Source organism: Palaemon carinicauda, chromosome 14, assembly GCF_036898095.1.
Source record: "Palaemon carinicauda isolate YSFRI2023 chromosome 14, ASM3689809v2, whole genome shotgun sequence".
Lineage (NCBI taxonomy): Eukaryota > Metazoa > Arthropoda > Malacostraca > Decapoda > Palaemonidae > Palaemon > Palaemon carinicauda.
Window position 1 is genome coordinate 21927569 of NC_090738.1, and position 27681 is coordinate 21955249.

At 40.4% G+C, this 27681-nt stretch overlaps 1 protein-coding gene across 6 annotated transcripts in view; it reads left to right on the plus strand.

Annotated features, from left to right (window-relative positions):
* ema (C-type lectin domain containing ema) overlaps window positions 1-27681 on the plus strand; it is a 187024-nt gene that overhangs the window by 89008 nt on the left and 70335 nt on the right. For 5 of the 6 annotated variants that reach the window (XM_068386913.1, XM_068386910.1, XM_068386908.1 and 2 more), the window contains exons 11-15: window positions 4345-4470; window positions 6160-6329; window positions 19608-19769; window positions 21214-21352; window positions 21761-21850. In XM_068386913.1, coding sequence (XP_068243014.1) covers window positions 4345-4470; window positions 6160-6329; window positions 19608-19769; window positions 21214-21352; window positions 21761-21850 — 687 coding nt within the window. The remainder of the gene's footprint in view (window positions 1-4344; window positions 4471-6159; window positions 6330-19607; window positions 19770-21213; window positions 21353-21760; window positions 21851-27681) is intronic. The other variant, XM_068386909.1, reaches the window with a different exon arrangement.

Genomic DNA, 27681 nt, shown 5'->3' on the forward strand with positions numbered 1-27681 from the left:
AATTTCACATTTTGATTTGTGCTTTTTTACATCACGCTGTATTTGGCAATTTAAGACAAAATTTCTCGTTTTAATGATTATTGTATCCACACGTCATCACCAAGCATACCAATCGTGGTCATGGTTGTGTTTGTAAAGTTGATCAGTCCTAAGGTGCATAGGTCTCAAGTCAATGAAATTTTGTATATTAAGGTGCGAGCTCATCTCTTCCTGTCAATCCCTCGGTTTTCTTGACATCAGGGTTATTTGTGGAGAGGCTAAGGGAAAGCACAGTCTTCTTAACCCCTGAGTTTGCTGCCATGATTCCGGGGAGCCTCCTGAATCAGCCAGTGGTTCGGTGCAATTTCCTACTTCACCACTAAAGATTTGTCAAATCTTGAGATGGTAGCAAAGTATTGCAAGTTCTGTCTGGTGCAAAGATGGAGATCTTTGTTCACCAGTCAGCAAACCAATGGTCCAACTGGGTCCTGAGGAGGAGGGATGTAGTTTTTTCCCAATTCTCTAAACAAGTAGGACGGAAGGAAACTGGAAAGGGAGGCAGTGTGTGTCTTTCCTAAGAAGGACGTATAGGCAATGGTGAATTGAGGAAGGTTAGCCATAACCCCCTCATCTACCATGCAACTACATTCAGGAGTCCAGGCCCTTTAACAAAAGCTTTGAGCAAAGCACCAGCTGCCTCTGAAACGCGATCGCTTCATCCTCAAGGGGGTAGTTTACCAGTTCTTAATTCTTGCTTTGGAGTGTCCTCTTCCTGAGTGTTCTCAATAATTGAATTGCACTCTCCTCTTTTGAGAAGACTACTTTTCTGTCAATCTTTGGAAATTGTTGACTTCTTTTTGTTTTACTTTTGGCTAAGATCAGATCAGCTGACGTCTAGCTGCCGGTCTCAAGAATAGGCGCATACGAATACAGTAACAAAGTATTGTTTATACCATTTCTCAACTTATTCGAAACATCTATACAGTTGATATTACATAAGCACCAATGTGTTATAACCTATCATATTTTTTTGTTTAGTACATTTAAAACACACACAAACAAACACACGCTCTCTCTCTCTCTCTCTCTCTCTCTCTCTCTCTCTCTCTCTCTCTCTCTCTCTCTCTCTCTCTCTCTAACAAATGAAATCTTTGTTGCTTCACGAAGTTTGTTATATTGAAAATCAATCATGATTAAATTTTCCTTACTTTCTCTAATCTCGCACCATCTCTGTCACATCGAACGTTATAGCAGCAACTTAATTGTTCGATAACTTTAAAAATCGGCCGAGTACTTACTTCTTCTCTTACTTTTTTATAGATGGTTTCATAATTGAAGTGGGTACAAGTTGACTTATAACTAAAGTTAGGAAAAGTATTTTGGATATGGAATGGACAATCATCTTTAGTAACAGTTTAGAATTATCGTAAATTATCATTCTGTCATTAGCGGCAGTTTGTTATTGTTGATTAAACGCAAAAAGAAAAAATAGTTTTCCTGCTTTGCCACGTATGTAAGAATTTATATTAATATGGTAAATAATAATTGTAATAACATATTTACTAAAAGCTTTTAATATCATTATTTATCTCTTTGATCATGCGTGTTTAATGCCTACGTTTGTTTATTATGATCGAAGATGGAGCGTACAGTAAACGAATGGAAGGTTTCCGTTTCAAGCGGCGTCATAAAGAAAAACATAACATTATATGAATGGCATTCATTTCATTTATTTGGAAGTTCTAAGAAAAATTAAGTAGAACATTGGTAATAGCAAAATCAACATACAGTATAATCAATACTTGGTAAGATTGCTGTCGATGCAAAAACTAACCAATACACAGATGTGTAAATGCATCGTTTCTTCGTTATGATCAGAGATAAACGTAAACAAAACATTGGTTGTCGTTTTTATTGTGCTTTTTGGCGTGTTTAGGAAACGGATGATATAAAATCGCCTTTATTTTGATAATTCTGGATTTTCAATGATACAACAAAGGCTAGTCTATAGAGTGATGGCTTTGCTATTCACCAGTTGTCTTAAACAATAGATATGACAAACATTAAAATTTGTCTTAATTTGGGTCGCGTTTTAACGGAAAATGTATGGTGTTTACACCCATCCTGGTTTTGATTTTAACCTTTTTTCAAGTTATTATAACTTTAACCCTGGATAGGTACGCTCCTCGGACACCCCTTTAAGGGTATACTGTACTAGGTCGCGCACGACCCCGACTCCGAAAAAAATTCAGGAAAAATTTAGTTATGCATCAATCTGTATTGTTTGACTTGCTAAAAATACTTCAAAGAATGCTAAAAACTACTGAATATATAAATGATACCCATCTACAAAATAACTATTTATTGGAAATATATTAAAAATTTAAGTATACAAAAAAAAGACGACGTAAATATTCACAAAAAATAGAAATATACATATACACATAAATCCTTTAGGGACACCTTCTTAGATGGCAAAGCAACAGCGTGTAATTGCTGGAAATGAGTTGGACCCATAGAAGTCAAGATCTGAAATGAGAAAAAAAGGGTAACTTTTTTTGGCCAAAAAAATTTGTCCAAATTTCATGAATTTTTTTGGGTACCCAAATGAAATAGGAAGAGGCTAATTTTTTATAGAATAAACTCATATTATCCTAGAACGGAAATACATAATAAAATGTGCACTAAGATGTAATTTACTGTTATATCAGGGGCAAAATCTAAAGGTCATTTTTTGACGGCCTAGTTTCACAATGTAAATTTCTTATGAAAATCATTGTATCTCCTATAAAATATGATATTTATGCATTAAAATATACCAAAATATCACAAATTCTATACAGAACCAGAATATATAGAGATATGCCAACTTACCTTTCGGGTATGTCAACAAAATGGCCGCAGACCGCAACAACTCTTACAGCCCAATCTACCACTTGAAATGAAGAATGGGGTTGCAAACTCCATATTATTATCAACATCTCTTTTTAACTCCTTTAGAAGTGTGTTGATGACATCCATGCCGAGGGAATACTGCCTGCTGGCCATTATTGAAGATAAATTCAAAATAAATAGAAAAAAATCAAATTTGCAAAAAATAAAAAAAATTCAGAAATTAGCATTTGAGGGAAAATGGACCTCATGGCAATTTATGGCATCTAAGCCAAAACCAATGTCATGCAAGTGGTAGACACACCATCCATCCACACTTTCCAACTATAAAGAACCAAACAAGTATCAACACTGTTCGACAATTTATAATTATGTAATAACTTTGCTGTTTGATCACTTGCCCCTATAAAGGTATGTCAGGGTCGAGGTCGACCCCTGGGGGCGGTAAAAAAACGGGGAAGGAGGGAAGTTAGACGAAAATCAGTCCTAAAGCAGACAATGGCATGTAGACTAGTCACCCCTTGCAGGTCGATCACTTCCATATTCGAGACAGCTGATGATTTATGGGGAAAAAACAGGTTTTGAAAATGCTGTAGGGGTCGCATACGACCCATCATACCTTTCCAGGGTTAAAGCATATTAAATGTTTGATTTATTTACAAGAACAATTTGACATTATAAAAAAGATGCTGTATAGTACATAGAAAGTATTGGAAATGGGTAGTAAACACGTTTGAATAGGCAAGTTGCTGGTTGCCATGGCCCCAATAGAATTATTTGTTAGGTGTTTCAAAATATGCGATTTTCCATTTACACGAGGTCATTCATCGACCAAATTCTCGCATAATTCGGGACCCTACTGTATCTTGAAGGATTACATAATGATACTGTGACTGTTTTTTAAGGGCAATTAGAAAGTGAGATGGAAACGTTTCATCAGTTGACATTTTTCCCTTGACTTAATGTGAATTTAAGAAATTGTTATTGAAAGGAAAATTATATGTTGTCATTGCAAATACAGTTATTAAACACATTTTTTTATATACAGTACTGTACCTAAGTTTTTATTGTTATTGTCAAAGCTTTGCATTGAATTTTGTCTATGTATTGCTTCTTGACAATTTGTCTCAAATGAAAGTATTACTGTATTGCTCTATTTGTACAGTATTTTGATACACCACGTAAGTTAGCCTTGTGCTGCAGCTGGAATGTTTGGCATACAATGCAGTGCATGATGATTCTAAACTTGTAGCTTATGAAGCCTAAACTTAATTTCAGTTTGATTACAAGTGTCAAAGATATTGCAGAGTGCGAAATTTGTAAGTCCTCTTATGCATGTTGTAGACGTGTATTTTGTATCTAAACAATTACAAGAAACACTAACAGTTTAATAACAATGATTGTTTAACTTTCCATTGAAAGCACTGTACTGATTTGCCGTTTGTTGATAGTATTTATTTTCTGCTCTTTCAGGTGTTAACCAAGAACTGCTACACCTGGCAGGAGTAGAGAAAGAGACACCACCCGATGCCTCATTAAGCTACAATACCCATTTGGTCGATAAGATGTTGGAGATCATTACTCTAAGTTGTCAGTATAGTAAGTACTCTATTGGTTTGTGTGTGAGACTGTAAAGCTATTGTTTTTGTTTGGCTGTAAATTTAATGGTTTAAATAGCAATCCAATCTTACTTTCAGTGGTTTTAGAACAAGGCAAAAATAAATTGAATCACTCAAAATCATTTACATAACTGAATTACAGTAATTGAAAAATTAGCTCTTGTTCCTTTATTTGGAAATTGTCTGTTAACGAAAGAAGTTTATGATATATGAGACAGGAAATATAGATGGTAATATTTTAATTTTGAAGGTCATGTTTTAATCAGCATTAATAGAAAATTTTGAAAATTGAAAACATAAATATTACCTTTACATAGAGCTAAAATTTGGAATGGACATAAAGGAAAGGAAAAAGCTACTCTGCCTTAAATATGGTACTATAGCATTACATTCTTATTCTAAGATCTCTTTTAATGCCCTTCTTGTATATTTCTGACCACAACTAATTTTATTGTAAGATAATACAAATAGTAGTTTCTGGTTAGAGTTAGTTCAATTTTGAGAGCAGAGGCTGATTTGTAGGTATCTTTTATTGACATCATAATTGAGTTATCTCAAAGAATTACAGTAATTACAGTAATTTGGTTAGATTTTGCCAGTCGTCTCTATCTTTAGCTTTTAAATCGATAATTCTCCATTCATCATCTCCCACTTCACACTTCACAGTCCTCAGCCATGTAGGCCTGGGCCTGCCAACTCTTCTAGTACCTTGTGGAGTCCATTTAAAAGTTTGTTGAACTAATCTCTCTTGGGGAGTGCAAAAAGCATGCCCAAACCATCTCCATCTAACCCTCACCATGATCTCATCCACTTATGGCTCTTGAGTAATCTATCTTTTAGTTTCATTTCTAATCCTGTCTTACCATTTAACTCCTAATACTCTTCTGAGGGCTTCGTTCTCAAATCTACAAAATCTTGGCTATTATTTCATTGTCATACCATGACTCATCCATACAATAACAACGATCTCACTAAACTGATATATAACCTGGTTTTTTAAATGCAATTTCAGGCAATTTTATATCCAAATTTTACTTAACCTAGCCATTGTCTGATTTTATTTTTTCAATCTTTCATTAAACTCAAATTCTAAAGATCCTGTATTAGAGATCATAGTTCCTAAATATTCTAAAGATTCTATCTCATTAATTCTTTCTCCTTCCAATAATATTTCATTTTCTCTTGCCTATTCCATTCTCATCATCTCTGTCTTTCTTCTATTCATCTTGTGCCCAACTTCATTTAATGATTTATGCATTCTGGTAAGAAAGCTTTGCAAGTCCTGTGGTGTTCTGCTAATAAGGACAGCGCCATAAGCTTACTCTAGGTCAGCTAATTTCCTGTTACCAAAATAAATATACTGTAGTCCTTTTTCAAAGGTCATCTGTAGTTTTAGAGGGAAGAAATTCAACTGAAAAGATTCATTTGACAATTGGGCAAAATTGTCTTTTTATTGTACTGCTTCTTCCTATCACCCAAAAAAATTAAACTATATAAAATTCCGGTTGAATGCTGACAAATATTCTCACCTAGTTTAATTGTATTGGGTGCTTGTTTGATCATAATTTTTTATGGTAATAGTAAAATTGTTTTATTGGTAATTTTATTTTTAAAAATTCAGAAATCTTGATATTTTTGCTAATGAAAAAGAACTTGTTCTACATTTCAGATTCCCGCGTAAGGGTTGCTACTCTGGAGTTAGCTCTACTAGTCTTAAAACAGTTAATTGGTGTTGGTTCCAGTGCTCGTAGAAAACCTGCCTGTTTGCCAGATCATCACATAGCATCACTGGAAGGTGCTCGTGAGGAGGCTACTTTAATGCTTAGAAATTTTTACAAGGTGAGTTTTGGGTTCGTATTTTATCGTGGCTTAATCTCTCATAATTGCATGGACTCTAGTTGGAAATTTTGGGAAATTGGATGTTTAAGGAAGGCTTGCCAAGTCTTGTGATAAGAAGTTGGTGTTGTGAGTTCTTAGAGAAAGTCAAACTTCCTTATTTTACATGTATTGTACCTTATAGTTTAGATAGGACAGTGTAAATCCTCCCAAGTAAACATAATAGATGAATTATGTACTGTTAATTATTGAAGTGTTGAAGTGGAGCTTCATCCAGTAGGGTAATCCCCTCTGATGGATTAATAGTAGGCCATTCATTAACTGATCTTTTAGGGAACATTGTACAGTATATGTGTACACTCTGCTAAAAAATTTCTTTAAAGACTTTCTTTTCTATTTATTAGTTTTACTGTTGTTGCATGGTCATTGGTACTTTTTTCTCTTTTCTATTTTAGTTTTGTTTTAACAAAGAATGATAAATAGGGTAGATGTGTAGGGAAGATATTAGAGAAGAAGAATGCAAATTTCTCAACCATGCCGGAAAGCTACTTCAAAAAGGTGGAAATTCTTGCAACAGATTCTTTACCCTCTACCTCAGCTGTTTCTTTAACTCCTCCAGCTCTTTCAGTCATTTATAACTTACCTGCCCCTTTAGTATCTCCTGCACTTTCTACTAGTTCTCAAAACTCGCATGCTCCAATATTTCCAGTATCTTCTGCAGGCTCTTCAGACTTGCATGTCCCAGTATCTCCAGCACCTTCTGCAGGTTCTTCAGACTCACCCTTGCTGGTACCTCCATTCCCTTCAGCAGGTTATCCTGCCTCTCCAGTTTCCTCATCCCATTAAACTTGTCTCTCCAATCCTTGCAATGTCAGTGTGCAAGCTAAACAAAGGAGTAATTGTAAAGAGTTATATTTTTCTGTTGTTTTGTACCATTTAACTTTACATTATACGCTATTTATATGCTCAATTACTTTAGTTTTAGTTGTGTTTCCATATCATAAATATTATTATATCCTAAATGTGAATTGTTCCAACACGGTTACTTACCTAGAACTACCTTCTTAGGAGTTACTGGCTAACTCTACCTAACCGACCAGCTTTTTGTATAGTTTATCTCCCTCTTCTCGTTTTCTACGGGGTCAACCTCTGGCAGTGTGGTACATGCCCGAGGCGACCCTGGGGTCAGGCAGCGTGATATCTCAGGTCGACTCTCCAGTAAGTTTCTGGTCGCGACGTGATATACATCTCGCTGCGCTCTCTCTTACCTGTGCGACCCTCGTGTCCCCCAATCCTTTGTGCTTACCGCGTGTTGCCCACGTGTTTTCATTTCACTTTCCCGTTCATCCTTGTGTCTCTTGGTGTGTTAGCATTGTGTTATGGAGCATCCTCGTCGTTGCCCTGGGCCTGTGGCTGGGAAGTCTTGCGAGGCTTTCCTCTCCAAGCCTGAGGTTGATCCCCACTCCCTGTGTTCCACGTGTAGGGGGAAAGCGTGTTCCCCTACCTCTACGTGCCCGGAATGTGCTGATTGGACTGAGATCCAGTGGGTGCGCTTCGGGACGAAGAGGAAGAAGGCAACTAAGAAGTTGCCTAAGGATTCAAGCATTTCTTCGCCTGCAGGTTCGCCAGACGATTCGGCAGACCGTAGCGCCCGCTCTTCTCCCCCTACCCAGCGTAGGGGATGAGGTAAGTCCGTTGCAGGGAAGAGGCCCATTGCCCTTCCCCAAGAGTCTGATTTTCCTGTGGGGGATGTGCCCAGTGTGGGGCAGGCATGTGTGGGTCCTGAGTGGAGTGCAGAAGTGTAGGTAGGAGGCGAGGGCCTGGTGTCGCAGGTCCCGTCGCCTCGGAAGATCCTATGTGGGGTAGGCCGAGTGCCGATACTTCCCCTGCCTCGTGGCGTGTTTCGATTGCTTCGACCGCCGGCGGAGACACGGAGAAAGGTAGTTCGACGTCTTCGGACCCCGCCACGTGGGTGAAACCTAGGACTCCCTTCAGGTCTCCCGTTAGAGAGCAGGTAGATCAGTGGCTCTGTAAAGGACTCGCGGGGACCCCTCCGGCTCCCTCGGCTACGCTACCCCCCATGTTTCTGCAACCGCCCGCGCGTGAGAAACGACGTAATTTTCCCCCCACGGTCTTGGACGTGTCGGCCGGTCGGAGAGCTCCGTCCTCATCCTCGTTGTCGTCGTCGTCGTCATCGGACTCTTCGTCTTCTTCGTCATCAGAGGACGAAGACAGGAACCTGATCAAAAGGAAGAGGGAGAAATCCCGAAGGAAGAAAAAGTCTCGTTCCCGCTCGAGGCATGGTAGGAAACGGTCGAAGTCCTCTAAGAAAAAAGTGAAGAGGAGTAAGTCAAAGGACTGGGTGAATGTCACAGTGCCCCGGAGCGAGCTGTTTAGGTTTTCCACAGCCGCGGCCGCTTCCGGGTGGCTCCCTAGAGTCTCGCCTTTGTTGTGTCACCCTCCTAGCTCCTCCTTCGACCTAGCCGCCCGGCGGGAGGGCTCGAACCGAGACCCCCGTGCATTGTTTAACCCTACAGTAGCCTCTGCCCCTTCTTCCCTTAGGAAGGATATAAGGAGTATGAAGGAAGGCTTAGCGTCGACCACGGGCACCTTGGAGGCCTTCCTTAAGCACAAAGGGCGCCCGTCGGTCTGCATGGATCCCCCATCCACGGAGCCCCCCATGGAACAAGGTACTCCCATGACGGATGCCTTTGTATCCACGGGGCAGACCATACCACTGGCAGGCTCGGAGGACGTTGGTACTCCCATGACGGATGCCTTCGTCCCCACGGGGCAGCCCGTACCACTGGCAGGCCCGTCGGGCGTTGTTTTTCCCACCGTCACAGCTTATCCCCGTACGGAGGAACTGGTGACGGAAGACCTGGTGGAAGGAGGGTAGTGCTCGACGGACGATATCTCCTCCTACCGTAAGGTACTGGCCCTCATCCAAAGACACCACTGGTTGGATGAGCCCAAGCCCTCAGCTACAAAGGCAGTACTTTCCGGACTGTCCAGGATGATCGACAGTCCGGTACAACAAAAGCCATCTCTGTTTTTCCCTCTCGCTCAAGACGTAAAGCTGGGAATGGAACAGATCGATGGATACTTGGCAGGACTAGCAGAGGCCCCCAGAAGTCAGAGCCCTCAGTCAGCCTACAGACCCTCCTATGGTAACGCTAGGAGAGGTAGATCTGGCCGCTCCTCCAGGAGATGGTAGGAGGAGAGGCCCCCTATTCCCGCAGGAGCCCCTAGTAGGGGGATGCCTCAGACATTTTTGGCAAGCATGGCGGGATCTCGGTGCGGATCCCTGGACGGTGACGGTCCTGAAGGAGGGCTACAGACTCCCGTTCCTGGAAGAGCCTCCCCCTCTCATCCCAGCCCAGAGGGCCGATTGGCTGGTTCCAAAGGACCCCTTGAAGAGGATGGCGCTACAAGAGAAAGTAGCGACCATGATCAACAAGGGAGCTTTGGAGACAGTGGAGAACCCCGGCCTGGGTTTCTTTAGCAGGCTCTTCCTGGTGGAAAAATCGACAGGAGGGTGGAGGCCAGTCATAGATCTCTCAGCCCTCAACAAGTTCGTCTCAAAGACGGAATTCAAGATGGATACCCCCAAGACAGTGATCGCAGCCTTCAGGGAGGGGGATTTTCTCATGTCTCTCGACCTCAAGGATGCCTACTTTCAAATCCCTGTACACCCCTCCAGCAGGAAGTTCCTCAGGATCAAGTGGGAGTCCAGGGTCCTGCAGTTCAAGACCCTGTGCTTCGGCCTCTCGACGGCCCCGCAAGTGTTCACGAGAGTGTTCGCCACGATCTCGGTGTGGGCACACAAGAAAGGAATTCGACTACTCAGGTACCTGGACGACTGGTTGCTGCTTTCTGCCTCAAGGGAACAACTGAAGGAGCAAGGCGATATGTTGCTTGACCTCTGCAAGGTGTTAGGGATCACGGTCAACCGAGGGAAGTCCCAGCTAGTCCCCAGCACCAGGATGACTTACTTAGGGATGGTCCTGGACACCCAGTTAGTAAGGGCCTTCCCCTCGGAAGAAAGGTTGGCCAACCTGGAACGTATCCTTCAACCCTTCCTGACGGGACAACCCAGGAGGGCCAAGAATTGGCAGAAGTTACTGGGTCACCTGGTTTCCCTGGAAAAATTAGTACCGCAAGGGAGACTCAGGCTCCGCCCGGTACAGTGGAATCTAAAGGAGTCGAGGGTCCAAGGCAAGGAACCCCACAAAGTAGTGCAAGTCCTCCCGAAGACGAGAGAGACCCATCTTTGGTGGAGCATCAGGTCAAACACGGAGAAGGGAATGCCCTTCGGCTCCGACCCCCCGGAGATGCTGTTGTTCACGGACGCATCGAAGGAGGGCTGGGGAGGGCACCTGTTGGGAAAATCAGCAAAAGGGCTGTGGTCCAGCGAGGAGGCGTCTCTCCATATAAACATCCTGGAGATGATAGCAGTTCTAAGGGCGTGTCGACAGTTCGTACACTTACTGCGAGGGAACACTGTGGCGTTAATGTGCGACAACGCCACAGTAGTGGCGTATGTAAAGAAGCAGGGAGGCATGAAGTCAAAGGTCCTCTGCGCCCTAGCCACGGAACTGTTGGAGTAGGCCACAGAAGAAGGGTTGGAACTGACGGCCTCAGCAGGGCGGGTCAGGTGATAGGTTCGGAGTGGACCCTACACCCGGAGGTAGCTCGAGCAGTCATCCTACTGTGGGGCTCCCCAGTGATAGACTTGTTCGCCACACGTCTGAATGCCCAACTCCCCGTGTTCTGTTCTCCAATCCCAGATCCGTCAGCAGCGTTCGAGGACGCCTTCTAACATCCCTGGGACGGTCTCGATGTGTACGCCTTCCCTCCCTTCAGTTTGATCAGGCAAGTGCTGAACAGAGTGAGAAGGTCGTCCAACCTGTCGATGACTTTAGTAGCGCCCTGGTGGCCGGAGAGAGACTGGTTCGCAGACCTAAAGGAATTAGCTCTTCGTCCTCCTTGGCCCCTTCCGGACAGGCCAGACCTCCTGCGACAACCTCACTTTCACAGGTGGCACGAAAACCCTCGATCCCTCCGCCTTCACGCGTGGAGGTTATCGAGAAGCTCCTGAAGAAAGAAGGATACTCATCGAGAACCGCGACAAGAATGTCTGGGTATCTACGGCGTTCCTCAGCAGTTGTCTACCAGGCGAAGTGGGCAGTCTTCCTGAAGTGGTGTGCATCCAAAAACATCAGGCCCTTAGGGGCGCCGATCTAGGACATTGCAGACTTTCTGGTGTACCTGAGAGACGACGTGGGTTCGTCCATCCCAGCCATCAAGGGAGTTCGAGCAGCCCTAGATCAAGTCTTCCTCCTTAGAGGCATTGACTTGGGAGCCTCGAGGCACATCTCGATGCTCATCCGTAGTTTTGAGCAATCATATCCCCCCCCAGGAGGTACGGGTTCCGCAGTGGGACTTGGCAAGAGTCCTCAAAGTTCTGTCAGAATCGCCCTTCGAACCTCTCAGGAACATTTTAGACAGAGAACTCACCCTTAAAACAGCTTTTCTTTTAGCCCTGGCCTCGGCGAAAAGAGTTAGCGAGTTACACGGCCTCTCTTACGAGGTCTCACACTCCAAAGGGTGGAGGGAAGTTGTCTTTAGGTTCGTCCCTAGTTTTGTGGCGAAAACGCGGAAGCCAGCGTGTTGGGATCCTCGGTTCGAGGGTTTTTCGGTGCCAGCCATCCCTCGATCCGGCAACCCTAAGGATCTCCTCTTATGTCCTGTACGAACTATAAGAAAATACCTGGAGAGGACTGAATATTGCCGCCCTCAGATCAAAAATTTATTCATCTCAACAGGACGAGTGAAGAAACCAGTCTCGAAAAATTCCATCTCTTTTTGGCTGAGACAAGTGATAAAGAGAACCTACGAGGCTTCTGGGACCCCTCTACCTGGAAAACCGAGACCTCATGATATCAGGGCTCTGAGCACCTCTCTGGCTTTCGAGAAGAACATGGCTGTGGGTAAGATCCTGAAGGCTTGGACCTGGTCTAGACAGTCCACCTTCACGGAACATTATCTAAGAGATTGTACGAGAAAATCCTTGGACAAGTTTTCTATTGGCCCGGTCGTGTCGGCCCTTCAAGAGATCTAAGGTCATAGCCACAGGGTAACCGGGGGTGTTAATGCCAAGAGACACGAGTTCCTTCCTTAACCTTACCCCCCCTCCACTTTTTCCTTCCTTCCCTGGATCGAACAGGCCAGGAAGATGAGGAGAAGACCTTAATCACGGAAAGGTATAACCTTCAAGAAATTGGTTTTGAAAAAGGTAAGACATTTAGACACTTAAGTGAGTTTTTTGGATAGTTTTCCCCTACTTTTCGTACAGTTTTCAAGTGGTCTTAGAATCAAGACCTCCTTAGAGGTTCCCTCTCTCGCGTGCCTCCCCGTTGAATCCTGATTCCTGCAGGACACTCCCACCTCCTAAAGTGTAAGTCTCCTAAGAAGGTAGTTCTAGGTAACCGTGTTGGAACAAATCACAAATTTTTAAGTAATTTGTATTTTTCCTAACATACTTACCTAGAACTACCTTCGGGTTATGGCCCTCCCATCCTTCCCCGAGAACCTGCAGGATCTAGTAATACCTATTCCAACGAAACTTACTGGAGAGTCGACCTGAGATATCACGCTGCCTGACCCTGGGGTCGCCTCGGGTATGTACCACACTGCCAGAGGTTGACCCCGTAGAAAACGAGAAGAGGGAGATAAACTATACAAAAAGCTGGTCGGTTAGGTAGAGTTAGCCAGTAACTCTTAAGAAGGTACAGTGAACCCTCGTTTATCGCGGTAGATAGGTTCCAGACGCGGGCGCGATAGGTGAAAATCCGCGAAGTAGTGACAGCATATTTACCTATTTATTTAACATGTATATTCGGACTTTTAAAACCTTCCCTTGTACGTAGTACAGTACTGTTAACAAACCACCCTTTACACCCTGTAATGTACAGAACACTTAATGCATGTACTACAGCACCCTAAACTAAAACAGGCACAAATATTAAAGGCGATTTTATATCATGTGTTTCCTAAACACCTAAAAAGCACGATAAAAAATGGCAACCAATGTTTTGTTTACGTTCATCTCTGATCATAATGAAGAAACAAACTCATTTAGTGTACACATATATGTACGTATGGTTAGTTTTTGCATCGATTATATTGATTATACAGTACTGTATGTTGATTTTTTTATTACCAATGTTTTAGTTTACGTATTTTTCTTAGGACTTCCAAATGAAATCTTTTTCTTTATGACGCCGCCTGAAACGACGGCGTGTACGCTCAGTAAACAACCACGCTCAGAACAAACAAGGCATTTAACACGCATGATGATAGTGATAAATAATGATACAGTACATACAGTATTTACAGTACAAAGCATTTACAAAATATGTTACCTTACAAATATAAATTATACAGTACTTGTACGTAGCAAAGCAGGAAAACAATTTGAGAGAGAGAGAGAGAGAGAGAGAGAGAGAGAGAGAGAGAGAGAGAGAGAGAGAGAGAGATTGTTTTACGTACGTAAATGTAAATTTTAAACAAAAAAAAATATGATAGGTTACAACATGTAGACTTTTAAAACCTTCCCTTTAACTTAATGCATACAGTACGTACAGTACTAAACTATAAAACAGGTTAAAGTAAAAAATAAAGATTGTTACTGTACTCACCACGAAAGAAGTTCCAGAAAAACTTGAATGACGATGGCGATGAATTTGCTGCACAGTAGAAATGATGATGATGAAGCTGATGATGTGTTCTACTGTGCAGTCAATGATAGTATTTTACGTCTCTTCAGACGGAGGTGTCTTTTCCTGGGACACCTCTTCAACTTCTTCAATTTCTTCCGAAGGCGTACTAGCAGGAGGAACTGGCTCTTTTTTGCGAGGCTGAAAAAACATTGTGATCGGAAGTTGTTGCCGCTGCTTCTTTTTTCGATCCAAGAGCATCCTGTAGGGAGTCGTGATGTCATCGACCTTGTTGCAGAATTGCATCGCGCGAACCATATCCTCGTCCCACTCTTGCAACATTTCTTTCGCCTCCTTCATATGGTTGCAGAACTTGGCGAGCCGTTCTAATGTTAAGCCCGTTTCTTCTACATTTTCTTGGGTCTCTTCCTGGGTACCCTCACTCTCTTCCTCACTTGCCGATTTCGTCAGGTCTTCGAGATCTGCGTCAGTTAGGGGCTGGGAATGGCAGTCCAACAACTCGTCGACGTCTTCAGTCGTCATGTCGCCAAACCCGTCACCCCCAATTATGGCAGCCAACTGCACAGATTTCCGTATTGCAGAGTGTTGGATTTCCGACGGAGTAAATCCCTTGTCGTCGTAAACAATATCGGGCCACAGCTTCTTCCAGCTCGCATTTACAGTTGCAGGTTTCATCTCTTGAAGTGCCTTTTGAATATTCTGCAGGCACGTGGCTATGGTGTACTGCCGCCAGTACGCCTTCAAGTTGAAGTCTTCATCCTCGTCATCTTGGGCAGCATCCACACACGCAACGAGGTCCGCCAAGGTATTCTTCGTGTAGAGGGCCTTGAACGCCCTGATAACCCCCTGGTCCATTGGTTGAATTAATGACGTGGTGTTGGGTGGCAGGAACTCAACCTGAACGCCCTCACGCGACAGGTCAGTTGCGTGTCCACCAGCGTTATCCATAAGGAGAAGGATCTTGAATGGCAAGCCCTTCTCTAAGAGATATTCATGGACTTGCGGGATGAAACACTGGTGGAACCAGTTGGAGGTCAGCATCTTCGTAATCCATGCCTTTTGATTATGCATCCAGTACACGGGAAGGAGATTCTTATTTTTGTTTTTCAAAGCGCGAGGATTTTTCGACTTATAAATAAGCCCCGGCTTTAACAAAAATCCAGCAGCATTGCCACACATCACGAGGGTAACGCGATCCTTGAATGCCTTAAAGCCAGAGGCTTTGGCTTCCTCTTTGAACAGGAAAGTTCGCGACGGCATTCTCTTCCAAAACAAGCCGGTTTCATCCATATTAAACACTTGTTCCGGCTTGTATCCACCTTCAGCGATAATGTTCTTGAAAGTCTGGTTCACGTAAGTTTCAGCAGCGGCAGTGTCAGCGGAAGCAGACTCCCCATGCAGGGAAACGCTTTTCAGGGCGAAGCGTTTCTGAAACTTCGCGAACCATCCTTTGCTGGCGGAAAAAACGTTGTTTCTGACGCTGGGAATCAGTGGAGGTCCCTGGTTGAGGATCATCTACATCATCATCTTCTTCAGCATGGTCGCCATCGTCGTCATGAGGTTCCTTTGCCGCAAAATTCTCATACAAGCTCAAAGCCTTTGTTCGGATGGTGTTCGTATCCAACGCTATGTTCTTCTTCCGACAGTCGGCAATCCACACAGCTAAAGCACCTTCCATGCGTACGATCGTTTTATTACGCGTTGTAACGACTCGCTTCGCTGATCTGCTAAAGGTGATTGCAGCAGTCTTTCTAATGTTCGCCTCGTCCTTCCTGATGTAGCGAACGGTGGATTCGTTGATGCCAAAATGGCGGCCGGCGGCCGCGTAACTTCTACCATCTTTTAACATGTCGAGAAGCGTAACCTTCTCAGCTATCGTCATCATTCTTCGGTGGCGTTTAGGCTCACTACCAGCCTTACTAGAAGCAGAACGCTTGGGAGCCATTGTAACAGAAAGTTCAACAAAAAGTTCAACTTAAAACAGTCGCACACAGCACAGATTCAACTTCACAAACTTAAGAACGTCTACTCAGCAATACGCGGAAAGAGAAAGTGAACGATGCAGTCCCGCGAGAACTCTGATGCTGCGGGTTGGAGATGCGGGCCAAACACCAATCACAGGCTAGATAACAAAACTTGAGTTTTGATTCGTCATCTATCAGCGCTTGAACCAATCACAACCCGTCTTATACAGTACTATGGTGCGTTGGTTACTCATAGAAGATGTCCCGCGCACACTGAACGTACGTAGATTAAGTACAATACCGTAATAATAATAAATAATGATAATAATACTGTACAGTAATAATAATAATAATAATGATTAATAATAATAACAATAATAATTTTATTAACAACAACAACAATAATAATAATAATAACAATAATAATAAAAATTTACGTACGTACGCTATTTTACGCCTCTCTCTCTCTCTCTCTCTCTCTCTCTCTCTCTCTCTCTCTCTCTCTCTCTCTCTCTCTCTCTCGTACGCTTACAGTACTTATTCGAAATGTGATTTTTGCAACAAAGAATATTATTGGATGCAGTACTGTACTACGTACGTATACATACAAAAGATTCATGGAAAAGAAGCACATCCATTACAGTACACACCATTCTAATATGGTATGACTGCATCTGATTTGCGTTTCATGTTCGATTTAATTTTACTACGTACTGAATTATCGTATGATCACATTCTCTTTTCGTGTTTTATTTCTTTCTGTGCTGAATTATATATCATATGTAATGCAATGAACAATCAGTAAGAGCAGATATTACTATAATTACAGTATTAATGGAATTACAGGTAACAAAATATCGTATTTGGTTATCTTCAGATTTCGCGGTATTTTCGAATTTTCCGGAAAATCCGCGATATGTATATATATATGGGTTATGGGAAAACCCCGCGAAGTGGTGAATCCGCGATTGTCGAACCGCGAAGTAGCGAGGGTTCACTGTAGTTCTAGGTAAGTATGTTAGGAAAAATACAAATTACTTAAAAATTTGTGATTTTACAGTACTCTACTGCATTAGCATAAGGGGGTGATTTCAGTGCTTACATACAGTACTCTATATAGGTGTATTCCAACTTTCATCAAAATCTAACTTCTACCATGCTATAGGAATGGATCTCTGTAGTAAACTGAGAACCCTCAATACTAGGGCATAGAATGCAAGGCTGTAATCAAACACAAGCTGTAGCTTAGTGGCATAAACACAACATATCACTAACCTCCTCTTATTACAAACACGAAGCAAGTATGATTGATATAAAGGAAAGCAGAAAATCTGTAAAAAATTGTAATCAGAAATTCATTAGTACTTATTTACTATGTATAGTAGTACCTCAGATATGAAATATATTTCATTCTAGGTCATTTTAATTTTGATTTGTTAGAACTGAATAATTTTCTCAGAAAATTTAATGTTGGTAGATGGAATCTGTTCTAGACCTCATAATGCACTAATTTTGAAGCATTTTTACATTATATTTATAAAAACAATAATTGGTTGAAATAAATAAAAATAAATTAACCTAATCTTACATGTAGCAAGGAATGTTAAGGTCCTTAATGCAATGCTGCCTGACTTGATTAGATAGGGGGGTTATACTCCTTATTTTGAAAAAATATTCCTATTGAATTCTGTCTTGGTTCTTAACTTTCTTTTGGGTTTATTGCCACTGCTAAGCATTGTTTACTATATTGTATGTGACTTGTAAAAAGCAATAACAAAATGTTGGTAGCTGTTATTTGTTAGTGTGAAAAGGGAAAGAGCTACAAGATAAATGAGGGTGGTACCATATTGTGGCAGAAATTATGCCATGGGTAATAATGTATCACAGTTGTACTAGTTTTAGCAAGTTTTAATGCCTCAGTTGATCTCTGAATATGGTTTGATTTCTGAAACAAAAAGGCTTACAAATGGGCATCAAAAACTGATGTAGTTGAGTTCAGATGTGTTTTGATTGCCATGTTCTATTGTAATACATCATACATATACCAAGGCACTTCACCCAATTTTTGGGGGTAGCCAACATCAAATAAATGAAACAAAAAAGGGGACGTCTCCTCTCTTATGTTCCTCCCAGCCTGACAAGGGACTCAACCGAGTTTGGCTGGTACTGCTAATGTGGCACAGCCCACCCTCCCACATTATCCACCACAGGTGAAGCTTCATAATGCTGAATCCCCTACTGCTGCTACCTCCGTGGTCATCCAAGGCACCGAAGGAAGCAGCAGGGCCTACCGGAACTGCGTCACAATCGCTCGCCATTCATTCCTATTTCTAGCACGCTCTCTTGCCTCTCTCACATCTATCCTCCTATCACCCAGAGCTTCCTTCACTCCATCCATCCACCCAAACCTTGGCCTTCCTCATGTACTTCTCCCATCAACTCTTGCATTCCTCACCTTCTTTAGCAGACAGCCATTTTCCATTCTCTCAACATGGCCAAATCACCTCAACACATTCATATCCACTCTAACTGCTAACTCTTTTCATACACCCATTTTCACCCTCGCTACTTTATTCCTAACCTTTCTACTCAAGATACACCAGTCATACTCCTTAGACACTTCATTTCAAACACATTCAATTTCTGTCTCTCCGTAACTGTCGTTCCCCATAACTCCGATCCATACATCACAGTTGGTACAATCACTTTTTCATACAGAACTCTCTTTACATTCATGCCCAACCCTCTATTTTTTACTACTCCCTTAACTGCCCCCAACACTTTGCAACCTTCATTCACTCTCTGACGTACATCTGCTTCCACTCCACCATTTGCTGCAACAACAGACCCCAAGTACTTGAACTGATCCACCTCCTCAAGTAACTCTCCATTCAAGATGACATTCAACCTCGCATCACCTTCCCTTCTCGTACATCTCATAACCTTACTCTTACCCATAGATATAGTAATAGTAATAGATATAGACATAGACATACATTAGATATAGTAATAAAATTCTTACAAAAACTACTACACCATCATAAAACCAAAATAACTTGGTTACTTTGCCACACATGCTATATCAACACAATGCAGGGAAACATGACTTTCTGGACAGTCATAGAAAAAAAACACCCAACCTTACTGAATAAAACAAAATTTAATTACATGGGCTAGACATTGATAGGCCATGTATTTATGATAATCTATTTTAAGGTAGCCTAGGTTATTTGCCCCCCCCCCCTCCTCCCTTCTCTGCCCCTTGACCTTATCTTCACCCTCCCTTGGAATTACAGTATTTGTGCTGATACTAGAGAGGTTACTGCATAATTCTCATGTCTCTTCTTTCAGTAGCTTGGGTGGACATTTATTTTACTTTGGAGGGCATCCTTTCCATGTAAAGATGATTCATTATCAGATTTTATCCTTGCAGTTTTAAACCCAATTCTAGTTAACTGTTATATGGTATAAAATAGTGTATATAAAATTTTTTTTACGCCTATTGTATGTAATATGTGAGATTTCTATGTAGAATTGATTGTTCTCATCTTTTTGCTTATTATTGGTAATTTCAGAGTGAAGAAATCTTCCTTGACATGTTTGAAGATGAGTGGCATGAAATGCATAAAAAACCATTGAATGTTGAATATTTACTGCAAGATGCCTCAGTTCTATTACCTCCAGCTGGTACTCCTCTGACTGGCATTGACTTCAACAAGAGATTGCCTTGTGGAGAGGTAAGGCATCTTATCAGAGTATATTTTTTCAGCTAAGATTTATTCACTTTTGTAATTCATTCAAAATCATTAAAACAATTTCTAGTTCCATAATTGATGATGTATGAAATCCATGAGTAAGTAGCTTGCCTTCGTATCCAATTGTAAGGAAATATACACCAAATTGCATTTCTTAATCAAAGATTTTTATTTATAAGGTGGTTGTATCCACACACTTTATCAGGAAGTATCAGGCCTTTTTGAGCCCCAACTGTAATAGAAAACTGTTGGTAGACTCTGTTTTAATGTAGAATATCAGATTAAATTGAGGTTGTGATGAGCAGTAAGGAAGATAAGAAGAGGATAGCGTATATTAAAGTAGAGGTTCAGTTATAAGACAAGTGGAACGATTTAGATATTTTGGATCTACTATAAGTCAGGAGGGATGATGTCAGACTGAAGTTGAGAATGAAATAAAAGCACCCTGGAGAATTGAAGGGAGGTAGCGGGAGTGGTATGTGATAAGAAAATGCAAATCAAACTAAAACTAAAGATCTGTAGCACAGTAATAAGACCACAGTGTAAATGTATGGATTAGAAGCAAAGTTGTGAGAACAAAGGTGAGAAAACTGGTGCGTTACGGGAATGTCACTGCTTAAAAGATTGGAAAATGATGGAATAAGAAAAATGGCTGGCATAGTAAAGATTACAGAGGTGAAAAGAGTGTCATACCTGAGATGTTGTGGGCTCGTATTAAGGATGTATGGTGGGGAGGGAGTGAGAAGGGCCTGAAAAGAACCTGTTAGAGAAGGAAGATCAAGAGGGAGGCAGAGAATTAGACAGTAAGATAAGGTGAAGGATGATCTGTTGTGGAGTTTTGGTAGAAGAGGATGCCTTTGATAGAAGGCACCGTAGAGAGCACATCAGGCAACTGACTTGTTAATGTAAGGATAACAGTGGGGAAGATAATCAGATGAAAATGAATATGTAAAATTAAATTAAGAAAATAGAATATAAAAGAGTAATGAAGGCATTTGGTACTCACTGTAACTCATGTTCTGTTGATGCAGTCATCAAAATATTCTCATATTTCCTTCCTGGAAAACCTGTTAAATTGTTTCACTGTGGATTATTGAAACCAGAGGTGCTTAAAAATTCTGCTTTGCCTTAAGTTACATTACAATAAACAAATTGGTATTTTTAATATTATTTTTAGAAATACAGTACATGAGTAAGCCTTCGAGCAAATTTTGGATTTTACAATTAGGCAATGTTTTTAAAATATTTATGTTGCTCCAATTTCTTTCTAGGTCAGAATAGGAATTAGTGCTACTACATTTAATATGTATTTGTTCGAAAACTGATGGTGAAGTTTTATATCAGTATCTAAAAGTTCATTTTGTTTCAAGATTTTGAGATATTGTTTCCCTCTTGTTTATTTATTAATAAAGTGTACCTGGATCAGGTTGAACGGGCACGTCGAGCAATGAGAGTGTTTTTCTTGGTTCGTGAAATGAGCCTTGCTGCAAGGGAAGACCCAGATACTCAGTTGCCCCTAACGAATCCTGCTGCCTGTGTCCAAGTAGCAGATGTATTGGATCTTAGTAAGTTACTTATACTTTCAAATGTAAATGCATATCTGCTCTCTTAGTTAGTTATACAGAACTTTTGCATGACAGTAATGTATTGTTTGTAAATTTTAGCTATTCTTTATGCTTACATTGTTTTGATTTGTATAATTAGTCTTTACAACTGTTTTGGAGATTTTTCCTTAGTAATTTTGTATTATGTTTTTTTATGAAAGTTTATTGTCTTATTTTATATTATGTTTTTATGAAAGTTTTTTATTTTCTTATTTTGTACTGTGTTTTTTATGAAAGTTTCTTGCCTGAAAGAAAAATCTTTCATATCATTGTGATTGTTGTGTGCTAAGCCGATGATCATGTGTGGGTCTGAAATACCCAGGTACAATATCCTTTGAACAGTAGATGAATATAAAGTTTACTTGTCAGGCGTCTTCTGTAAGATCTGCACGAAGAGGAGGAAGCAAACTGCAGACAGCCTTTCTCCTAGATGTCAGCACGTTCATCCAAATTCTGAATGTATGATATATCTCCTTACAGCATATACTAGTCACTTTATTAACTAATTTTCTACAGTTCAGGCAAAGTAGACTAACTTAAGTTTATCAGTTTCTATTAAGCATTGCAGTGCTTTTATTTTGATGAGGTATGGGTACTTCTTGGTCTGTTAACAGTTAGGCTTTGTCTAAAACAGTATTGTATTTCTGTAAGTTGATCAGGTAACTCGATGCTAGTGCTGTATGAAATTGTAGCGTGATTGCTTGTGGATATTTGTAGGATGTAATTTCAAGGTTTCCAATATTTTTGTATCTGATGACAAAAATGTGTGGTATTGATTGATATAACGATAATCATATTGCTGTAATTGATTTTTTATTCAGGCATAAAAAAGAATGCAATGTAAAGCTTTGTATGTTCGCATCATCAAAAGAGTCAGTCATTTAGACCATGGTTAATTTATGAATGACCTATATGACCCAATCCCCAAATACAGAGAAATTAACAAAATTCTTTCAACCAGCCCTTTCTATCAAGTACCTATTTGAAACAAATACTGTAAAGAAATTAGTCAGAATCTTAAACATTTTTAGTTCATCTAATCATTAAAGTTTTTGGAATTGCATTGTAATAAAAAAAGGAATTCATTAGGAACAAACCCTTTGAGCCTTCCTTATGAGAGAGATGAATGTCAGCTCAGTAACCAGGTGAAAGTATACAATAGTAATGATGATAATACTTTTGTAGGAGACATTCCCTTAAACACATGTTTATAGAAAGTAATTTCCTGCCTTAGGGGCATTCAACTCATAGAAAGTCTTCTCTAAACTCCTAACAATGCTTCTCTCTTTACTACCTCCATTAGTGTTCCAATATTCAAGCTTCTCAGGTGGCAAATAAATATTCTCATAAGTAAATAAATTTTTTCTTTGTTGTACAAAATGTAAAATATTGAATACATCTACAGTAGTTGCAATGGGTAGTCCTTCAAAGTTTCAGGTTGTCATCAGTAGTAGTAGGCTTAGTTCATTCTTGGTTCAATTCTGATATTTAGAGCAGAGCATTGGTCATTCTCTAGCAAGTCAAAGACAGACTGAAAGATGGAGGGAGTTAGGAGTATTTACATGGGTTGGCTTGCTCACTGGAAAGGCTAGAATTTTTCCATTGGCTGAAAGGTGGAATGTCTGTTCATAAAGTTACCCAGGAACAAGCCTATTGGCCTTATGACGGTTCAGATCTATAGAGATTTATGCTCTTCAGGCCTTGTTGGTGATCTACATGATAAAAGCTCTTTGTATCACCAAAGAGGGTGTTGCTAGGGGCTCCCCCATGAAGTCCTATTTACTAATTTTCACATGTTTTTTTGTGGAGGAGAGTGTGTTCTTGATGATTCATAAACCTGAAATATTGAAGAAATTGAAACCCTCCAGAGGACTTTTGAACAATGTGGCAGCCTTTATTTCACCTTATAAAGCTGCAGTGAGGGCAGCCTTCCATATTTTAACGTCATGGTAACTTCAATTGGACATCATAGTATCTTCACCCAACTCTGGCTTTGCTATATCTGTGCATGTCAAGCCAACTAATCTGGGCATTTGTCTCAGTGATACAACTAAGGCCCCTGCTTGTAAAATTTTTATAATGAAAGCCTTTGTGAGATGTGATATCTCATATTGTTCCACCTGAAAGGATACACATGAGGAGTTACCCTGCTGCTCAAGTCATGGTTAACAATGAGAACTCCATAAAACAGGTAAACAGAAAAATTAAAAAGGCAATAGACTATTGTTGAGCCACCAGTGAGCATCAACCTGTATTAAAAAACCATAGTTATAAGAAATATATTGGAGATGGATTTGTTATCTAAGAATTTAGCATAATCAACATCTCTTACTGCGATTCCAGAGGAGTACATGCCATACAGCATTTTGCTACCAGGTGACAAAAATGAAGACCCTGATTATAGGAAATACTTTAATCCAATACCTACTATGCAAGATGCATTAAAAAGCTCAATATTATATAACAATTTTCATACTGTGTCTGTGGATGTCCTGGCAATTATATTGACATGATATCTGTGCGTCTTTAAAGTGCATATCTCACCTCATTTAACGAGGTGCCATGAAGTCACATCACAGTGCAGACCATAACCGAGACATCAGTGATGATATGCAATAGTCAAAAACACAAACATCATTGACTTCACCCCAGATATACGCTGCATTTATAACCTGAAAGCCCTTTGGATTTTAAATGGAAAAGCAAACTTAAGGACCACTCTTCAAGATTTTTCTCCTATTGACAAACAGCAAGAAGCTCCACGTCCCACACTAGGCCAAGCAAACTGTTATCTCACCAGTTAGCTTGGCCCATCAAGTGTTAAGGCCAGTCAGAACTCAAGAAATAATTCTAGGCAGAATGAAGCTAGAACTGGTATTATTCTAGCTCAGGCTTCGTACCCACACTCAGACCTGGCAGTAGTCTCTCCCGCAATCAGAAGAGACGTTTAATAATTTAACGAGACAGCTGCTTACATGGGTTGGAGTGTGCTACAGCTAGTAAGTATGCAGATCCCGGGAGCATTAATCTGTAGGAAAATACCAGCATTTCAGTGATCTAGGTCCTATATATAAATAGAGCCTTAACTCCCTCCATCATTCAGTCTTTCTTCACCTGGCAGAGGATGAACAGTGTTCTGCTCAAAATGTTAAGAGAAAGTTAAGAAAAAATTACACCTATCCACTACTGAAGACAACCTGGAACTCATTAAGGACTACCTATGGAACTCCTGTAAATGTATTCAATAGTTGTATATTTCATACAGTAAAGAAAAAACTGATTCACGTAAATGGACTAGTGCACTCATATCCCACCAGAAAAGTACCGTATGGATATTGGAAAGGTACTTTCAGAATGTAGAGTGAAGAGAAGAAGCATTAGTAGGAGGTCTGTAGAAGACATTTTATGATAATAAGGATAATGATGCTGTAATAAAAATGGTAACGAGGGTGATGATGATGATAATAATGATAATAGTGAATTACAGAAAATTCAGCAGACAAGAATATTCAACTTACGATCTTTCAGAGATGATAACCTGTATGGCATAAAAAATTTAAACTTAATTTAAATGTAATTTATTATGCAGAATTGAATATAGGAATTCATGTTCCACATATGAGGTAGCTCATTAGTGTTAGTAATTTATGCAGATTAAAAAAAAAATTGAGATGATGGGATAGAGGGTAGAGCTTGGTGTTTTAATATGATCGTGTTGGAATTGAGAACCCACTCTTGGAATGGATCTTGTTCATCTATTTAATTTTATTATTCACGTTGATTGATTATTATACCAGAAAATTTTAGGCTTAATGCACCATGATTAGCTTTACATTTATTTAGTGTTGTGTAAATATAATGGTAGTAAGAATGGCTTAATCTTTTTGGTTTATGGTCCTCTTATTTTTTCATTATGTTCTCAGAATGTTCGGCAATGTTTATTTCACAGTTATGCCTATGCCTACAGTAAGACCTGTTCTGTAACACTTCTTTCTTTTTTCACATTACTGTATATGGTTTTACTTCACTATATACATCTTTGCACATGGCTGATGCTTTCTGAGCAAGACATGAAAATAGGATTTCAGAATTTTAAGTCTTGTTATTGAAATTTGTTTCCAAAAATAAATTTCTGTGCCTTTTTCTAACTTGTGTTAAAAAAGATGTTTTTATGTAATATACAGTTTTAAATATTAAACTTAGCCGGTGAATATATAATAGCTGATGTCTCCGACGGCTCGACAGATTCCAAAAACTCGCGAGCGATCGCCGTGAAGGTTGCGGGTGTGACCACCAGCGCCGACTATCGGCCAGATACCGCATATACTTGTCAACATCTCCAGTTCTTCTCTGTCGGTCTTGTCGACAAGTTGGTTCCGCTCGCTTTATGACCTCGAGTTTTCTACCGAATTGGTGAAGTACTTGGTTTTGGTTTTATTGCTTTCGCCGTGTTGGATTATTCAATACTATCTTCAAAAGAAATGCTTTTGAAAGGAGAGGAAAAGTGTTTTTCCCTTGCTTTTTTTTTCTTAATCTCTGGTTTTACCATAGAGAAAAGATGGCCGACCCTTCCCTCAGTGTACGGAAGTGTGTTTAAGGCTTTTAGTAATTATTTTATCACTTTATAAATTATTGTTGATATTTATAGATTTACCTCTATATATTTTATATTTTATATCTCACCCGCCTTTATTAGGCCTCTTCGATTAGCTTTCCATTTATACTAAACATCAAGATAAATTTTATGTTTTGTTTATATGCGGCCTTTACCTATTCTTTGTAGGCGGTTCTAGCTTGGAAAACGAAGTTAAACAACGTTGAGCCCATTCAACTTTTATTTTTGTTAAGTTTAAATCAGTTGCTCTGTAAGAGTTATGAGATGAATATTTTTTAGAAAATATTTTAAGAAATATATTCTTTGAATAGTCTTCGTGCTGTTTTTTTTTCAAAGATGAACTAACGTTTGGTTTATTTATGCTACGCAGTTTGCGCTCTATCGTTACGATAGAGAAAGAGAGAATCACGGTTTCAATTTGCAGAAAGAGTAAATCGATTTTGACGTTTTGTTCATTCTTCTTTCAAACTGAAGTGTTTTAGATACTAATTTAAAGGAACTTGTTAATTTTCAATTTCTTAGTCCTTTCAGTTTTTTCCTTTGGTCAAATGACCTGTTATTGACGAAGGGTGAGTGGGCCATTCTCTTGTGTGTGACAAGAGAGAGAGAGAGAGAAAGAGAGAACGATCCGATCTTTATTCTCGTCCCAAGGAGTTTGGGAGCGAGTAACGTTGTTCTCGATTCAGTTTTTTACTCTCGTCCCAAGTCTCTGTACGGGGAGAGAGGATAAAACGTTTTAGTTTTTATTCTCGTCCCAAGGCACTGTACGGTGAGAGATTGAAAACGTAGTCCTTAGTGAACTAGTGTTTAGTCTCCTCCCCAGTCACTGATCTTTTTAACTTTATATATTTCCGTTTTATTCGATATATATGTATATGTTTTGTTTTTTGCATGTGTGTTTCATTTTGTACTAATGTGCTTACATTATACGACTCATTTCGCAATTCTAACCTTTTGATGTAAGGGAGAATTGCGTGCTTCAGGTAGAAATCAGTTTTATTCATGTCTAATGTGAAATTATTGAAAAATACGATATCAGTGAAGTAAGTGCAAAAAACATGTTCTGTGTTGCGGAGGGTTCGTTTGTTCGTGCTTGTCACTTGCCTAGTCCGAGACCTCTTTCAGGCTCCCCTGCACCAGGGAGAAGGAATGTCGTAGGACCTAAGGGAGTGAGGAGTGTAAACCAACGAACAGACGTTCCCTCAAAGGTATCAGACGTTGCTCGGCAAGCACGTCCTTGCCCTAAGACAGGAGAGACGAAGTTTCTCCTCGTCTTTCGATAATTCGTCTCTTTAAAAGCCTGGGCGTATAGTTTCGAGACGGTTGAAACGTTTATTAGTTCCTTCAGAACAAGTTCAACGTCCTAGCTGTAGTCATAATAAGAGTCCCGTTCATAGCGATGACGTTCATGTGCAGACGTTTCTGCCAGACTCGACGTGACGTTGAGCGGTGGACGCCGTGGACACAACGTGACGTCGAGTGTCAGTCACCGTAGTCTCGATATAGCCTCGATCAGCAGTCACTGCTGTTTACTACGTGACGTTTGAACGTCAGCCACTGCAGTCACAGGTTGATCCAAAGTTAGATATGCTGTTAAAGCTTTCTTCTTCAATAGAAGCTTTCGATCCTGTTCCTGTGCGAAAGGATCCTTTGCTTTTTGTACGTCACAGTTCTG